This window comes from Dipodomys ordii, unplaced genomic scaffold (genome assembly GCF_000151885.1).
Source record: "Dipodomys ordii isolate 6190 unplaced genomic scaffold, Dord_2.0 Scaffold11, whole genome shotgun sequence".
Classification (NCBI taxonomy): Eukaryota; Metazoa; Chordata; class Mammalia; order Rodentia; family Heteromyidae; genus Dipodomys; species Dipodomys ordii.
In genome coordinates this window covers 7,516,165-7,522,164 of record NW_012267227.1, presented here as the reverse complement: position 1 = coordinate 7,522,164, position 6,000 = coordinate 7,516,165, and the positions used below count along the sequence as shown (strand labels likewise).

At 51.4% G+C, this 6,000-nt stretch overlaps 1 protein-coding gene across 1 annotated transcript in view; it reads right to left on the bottom strand.

The window, feature by feature from the left end:
- Positions 1–790: 790 nt before the first annotated feature.
- The window catches only part of Aldh1a2 (aldehyde dehydrogenase 1 family, member A2), a 30,333-nt gene continuing 25,123 nt past the window's right edge, over positions 791–6,000 (bottom strand). The window contains exons 11-13 of the mRNA XM_013010261.1: positions 5,037–5,111; positions 2,421–2,509; positions 791–1,404 (exon numbers count right to left, since the gene is read on the bottom strand). Coding sequence (XP_012865715.1) covers positions 2,437–2,509; positions 5,037–5,111 — 148 coding nt within the window. The 3' untranslated portion in view covers positions 791–1,404; positions 2,421–2,436. The remainder of the gene's footprint in view (positions 1,405–2,420; positions 2,510–5,036; positions 5,112–6,000) is intronic.

Here is a 6,000-nt window from a genome sequence, read left to right as displayed (position 1 = left end):
GCTCAAGGCTAGCGCTCTACCACTTGAGCCACAGTGCTACTTCCGGCTTTTTTCTTTTTGCTTATGTGGTGCTGAGGAATCGAACCCAGGGCCTCGGGCATGCAAGGCAAGCGCTCTACCACTGAGCCACCTTCCCAGCCCCCAGGTTGTCAGCCTTTGGCTTCATTTAAATTCAATAGGAACAGAGCTACTGTGCAAAGCCAGGAGCCTCTCAAACATTGACAACAGGCCTGGCCAACTCTACATTTCAGTCTCCATCAGGCACTATGAATGACATTTGTCAATCGAAGTGCATCCATGGAGTTAAATTTGCCACACAAAACTGGATGCATATGGATTTTTAAATGATGCAAACAAACAGGGTTTGCATTGACCTGGATGCCTTCTATTAGAACATACCCCCTAACCTGGGCATGGTGGCTCACGCCTGTAATCCTAACTACATGGGAAGCTGAGATCTGAGGACTGAAGGTTGGAAGCCAGCCTGTGCAAGAAAGCGCATGAGAATCTGTATCTCCAATTAACCATCACTGAGCTGGAAGTAGAGCCCTGGCTCAAGAGGTAGAGCACTAGCCTTGAGAAATACAAGTTCAGGGAAAGCATCTAAGCCTTGAGTTCAAGCCCCAGGACCAGCGTGCACAAGCGCGTGCGTGCACACACACACACACACACACACACACCCTCCAGCAACCCAGCACAGCACCCAGCAGTACTCTGTGTGACATAGACTTAACAAACACAGTCCAGTACTCCAAAGGGGTACACAATATAAATGCTTTATTGCTAGCACAGAGGTTTCTTTTGAAGTAAATTAAAAGAAATAAATCTTCATTTTTCACATTGTATACTGTAGTTCAAAGTAACTAGTTGGTTAGTGGTGGGTGCACTGGGCCGCGCTAAAGAAGGAGCGCGTACATCCAAAGCCATGGGCTGCCCGGTGCACTGTGTGTAGAGAACGGGGGAGGGGGTGAGGGGGAGGGGGCGGAGTCCTTTAAAACACAGTGGATAAACACGGGTTATAAATAGCAAACCAGTATGGTTAGAAAGCAGGAAACCATTAAATACAGAAGGCTATACATATGTATATATCTATGTCACCCCGATTCCACATACTGGAGGTTACCTTAGGTCTTTTTTTAAATAGCTGATCTTCATCTAGATTAGGGGACTGGCATGGAAGTGGCAGGTGGAGAGAGAAGAAGGGGAGGATGCTAATGCTGCCCACACCAAACTAGGGGGGGTTACTGGAAAGCGGAGGCGTGAGGCTGGGAAGGAAGGGAGACATCTTGGTTTGCGCCTCTCCCGCCGGCTGAAGCTCACTTGTTGAAGCAAGCACGTGCATGGATGAGGCCCTGTTTGGGACACGGCTCTGCTGACACATGCCAGTCATGGCACACTGCAACCCTGCAAGCGCAGAAGGAAATCCACAGGCTTGGCCAGGTTGTCCAAGGTCACTGGGAAGGACTGAGGGTACAGGATTTGGGCATGCTGGGCGGGAATTGCACCACAGGGTTGGAAAAGGCAGGAGCAGAGGAAGGCATAGAAATAACGCCAGACATAATCCACTTAAGAATTGTCAGCCAGCACTGGAAGCTGGGTGATTTCTGCAGGGCATCCGGGCTCCCCAGTTTCTCAAAGCTACTTAAAGATTGTTTGGAGGGGAGAGGGGGTGATTTGCAGAGAAGCTCTGGGAAAGACCCATCTATTAAAAACAAGGTCTATGGTCTTTGCTTTATTCTAGAATAACCAAGAAAGCTGTGAACGCTGCCTGATGACCTCTCATTCATCATCACCATCTTTCCCTTGTGTTATTTACGGGCAAGAGAAAACCAGGCCAGCTCAGGACTGGCCCAAGTTCTGACTGCTTCGGATGTCTGCAGGGTACCAGCTCCTGGCAGTTTTTGTCTGGTCTGGCTCTAACTAAAAACCATCGCATGTTTTGCTTTGAAGCAATGGATAACATGAAATGGTAATTTGGCTGCAAAACCTTGGAAAATTGTTCCCGGCCCAAACATCTGCCCCAAATGAGCTCAGGGCGAGAGGAAGGGCTGGTGAGCTGGGGCGGGCGGGGGTGGGGGGAGTGGAAGGGAATCTTCAGCCCAAAGCCCCCTTTCCTTCTCTATCCAAAGTGTCAAGGGGTGTAGCTCTCTTCTCTGTCCTGGGTGGCCCTGCAGATACTTTCTCCCCTCCCCTCCCTACCCCCCAGCATCTGGTGTCATTAAGGTGAATCCTTCCAGAATGACAGAATCCCTGCCCAGCTGGTTTGCTGCAAGGTGCTAGGGTCTGCCTGCTCTAGAACACCATTTCAATCTCAATAGAAAGGCCAGGGCTCCACTTGTGTTCCTGAGAACCTGGGCCCTACTGGGGGGGGTGGGGGGAGGGAGGGGAAAAGCAGAGGGAGCCGTGTGGGCCGCCTTCACCTTCTCCTTGGCTTGCTTATGAGTTCTTCTGGGGGATCTTCACCGTCACCGTCTTCACTTCCGAGTACTCTCGCAAGCCAAACTCGCCCCTGAAACACAGATGTGTGGCGGTCAGACACCAAGGCCCACACGCCCGTGCCTCAGTGGGGCCTAGTGCTCCTAGGTAGAAGGTAGATTCCATTACCTGTGACTAGCAGCAGCTACTGGAGCTTTCCTACAACAAGACTGAGTGCATGCACAGCCTGGCCTTCCCCCTAAGAAGCAGGGACCCATTCCTAAAGTTAAGAGGTGAATTGTCTTTCTATGCCAACAGCCCAGCTGCTCTGAGAGCCAAGTCAGATGATCCAATGCGCTGTCCCAAGCACCATGGCCGCAGGAAGCCAGGTCCCAGATCTGCAAATACCTGGGCCATGTTACCACCTGCAGGTATGGTTCATTAGGATGGGAGCCTGCTGTCCTCCCCGTGGAACGCAGCTCCTGCATGTGCAGACCTGGGAGATCTCTCCTGATGGATTGCCTGACTACAGCTGCTCGCTTCAACTGAGAGCAAAGGCTGAGACGAAGCCCTCCGTATGGTAGCCTCAATTCTTCATTCCTTAGATTTCATAAATGGGAAGCAGACGCGGTCTGCAGTACGTTACACCCACTGTCTTGAAGACGCACAGTCCATGGCCCCAAAGCCGGGGGGGGGGGGAAAGGTACAGGAAGTATAACTGACTAAAGTGAACCAGAAATGGTTAGTCAACTTTCTCCTCCAGAGTCTCCTTTCCCCACATCCCCTGTGAAACTTGGTTATGATCCAAGACTGTCATTCATTGTGCTGAGAGCCATTTCTATGGAGTGGTGCTGTGCGGGGCTCTGGATGAGGAACTTGGTCTTGCAGGTAGTTGGGACAGAGAGAGAAAACAGAAGTGGGGTCAGTCTCTAGACAGGACAGGAGAGAACCAGCCCCCTACAGCCTCTCCAGGAGCAAAAGGGCTGGCAGATAGCAAAGCCCTGCTCTTTTCTATTCTCTCCTCATTTTATTTTTTGGTCAGTCATGGGGCTTGAACTCAGGGCCTGGGCACTGTCCCTGAGCTCTTTTGCTCAAGGCTAGTATTCTACCACTTTGAGCCACAGCACTACTTTCAGTTTGGAGGTGGTTAATTGGAGATAAGAGTCTCATGGATTTTTCCTTCCCAACTGCCCGCTTCTCCCAGGTCCACCCTGCTGTCGCTCTGTCTCCAGTGGGGAAAAAAGAAAAGAATATCAGGGACTGAGTACGAAAGAATTGGGAATGGCCAGTTCCTCTGCCATGATCCCTGCCAAGGGGAAGAGCTCCTGAGACCGGGCACGTAAGGGAGACAGTGGACTCCACGCAGGACTAGAACTCAGGTGGCTTTGTGAGCAGCAACTCTGAGCACCGCGGGGCACCAGAGCTGCCAGGACACGGGAGGGGCCTGGGCAGCTTGCTGTTCTCTGCCTGGGTCATTCCATGCAGAGGAATGAGAAGAGGGAAGGGGAAGCCATCTTCTTGTTTCAGGGCGCCCTTGTTAGCTTCGTCCCAGCCTTGAGTGTCTTTACTGTCGGCTCAGCTGTGGCTCTGGCTCTCTCTGGAGTGTCTTCCTGCCTTAGGGCAGTTCTGAACGTGCCTCCTCACCCAGGCCACCGCCATGTGCTTCCGCCAGAAGTGAGGTCACTACCCTCCCATCCCCAAGCTCATTCCCTGGCTTGTGCATGTTCTTGGAGGGGACCTTGAACCACGCTTCCCTCCCACTCCCATCTCCAACCCTGCCGTGAGGTTGTGAAGGAGTCTGTGGAGTCATGAACCCTGTGGTGTGGGACCCCGAGTCCTAGGGGGTTCCATGTGGCAGCCTGCTGGTCTGGGGTGATCTCCTCCCAGAAGCCCGGGCAGAGATAGATGCCCTCAGCAGGCTCAAAGACAGAGGAGGCCGGCCAGGTGTGGTGGCTCATACCTGTAGTCCCAGCTACTCGGGTGGCGGGGGGGGGGGGCTGAGATCTGAGGACGATGGTTCGAAGCTAGCCTGGGCAGCAAAGTCTGTAAGACTCTTATCTCTAGTTAACCACCAAAAAGCTGGAAGTGGAGCTGTGGCTCAAGTGGTAGTGCTAGCCTTAAGCATAAAAAGCCCAGAGACAGTGCCCAGGCCCTGAGTTCAAGCCCCAGGACAAGTCACCCCTGCCCTCTGGTGTACCAGACACCTCCTGGGTGCCAGTTCCTGACCCTCCGCACACAGAGCTAGTGCCAAAGGATGTCACTTGAGTGTGGTTTCTTGACAGAATCCATTTACTTAACGAGACTCTAAGTGTCTTTGTGAGCTGCCGGCTCCCCTCACAGACCATGCTGTGTGCATAGGTTATGCTCAATACAAAAGTGGAATCGCAGCATGTTAGTGTTTCTCTGTTCCCTTGTCACAAAGGGAGCTGTGTCTCAGTCATTTTCATCCAGGTAACACCTAACCTACGATCGGATATGCTCAACCACATGTTAGTCTAGTGAGTGGAGGGGATGTTAAAGTTTAGTGAATGGATGGGGGCGTAAGGGAGTTAAGCTGTGCTGTGAGCGGTGGTATTCATTGTTGCTATTTCTCTGCCAGCATCAGCAACTTTCACACTTACATTTCTCTCCCATTTCCAGACATCTTGAACCCTCCAAAGGGGCTCTGGGCATTTAAGGCGTTATAACAATTGATCCTGCAGTGAGAAAACAAAACTGTGAGATGGCATGAATTCTACCGGCACAGAAATCATCGTTGTCACGTGATTTTTTTTATGTTTTATTTTTCCAAATGAAAACAAAAATTCTAATTTACAGTTCATTTCAACTTCCTGATCTAGCATGCAAGATGTGTAAACCTTTCCCCCTTCTCTATTTAAAAGTCCTGGGGCTTGAACTCAGGGCCTGAGCTTCTTTTCTTGAAAGCTAGTGCTCTACCACTTGAGCCACAGATCCATTTCTGGACTTTTCTGCTGGTTAGAGATGAGACTTTAACTGTCCTGTCCAGGCTGGCTTTGAACCACCATCATCAGACCTCAGCCTCCTGAGTAGCTAGGATTACAGATGTGAACCACCAGCACCTGGTCTGTCTGTTTTACCCTGGTCCCTGACAAGTGCAAGGCCCTGTAATATTTTTGTATGTGGGTTTCTCTCAAAGGTCTGTATGCTGAAGGAATGGTCCCCAGCGTGGCGATGTTTGGCAGGTGGGAGGCCCTCTGGTTGCTGGGGGAGCGGCACTCATAAGGAATGCAACCCATGAGCTCTTGTGGGCGTAAGCAGTTCTGAGCACAATCCCAGCCCCTGAGTTTTCCTCTCTGGCTTCCTTCTTGGCAATGTGTGAAATCTCTCCTTCCACAGGTATTGCCACATTAGGCCAGGAGGATTCTCTTACCAGAGTCTCTATTATGCTGGGTGGACTGTCAGCCTCCAGAACTGTGGGGCAAAGTAAACCTTTAAAAAAAAATAGTCTGGGGCTGGGAAGGTGGCTCAGCGGTAGAGCGCTTGCCTTGCATGCATGAGGCCCCGGGTTCGATTCCTCAGCACCACATAAGAAAAAAGCCGAAAGTGGCACTGTGGCTCAAGTGC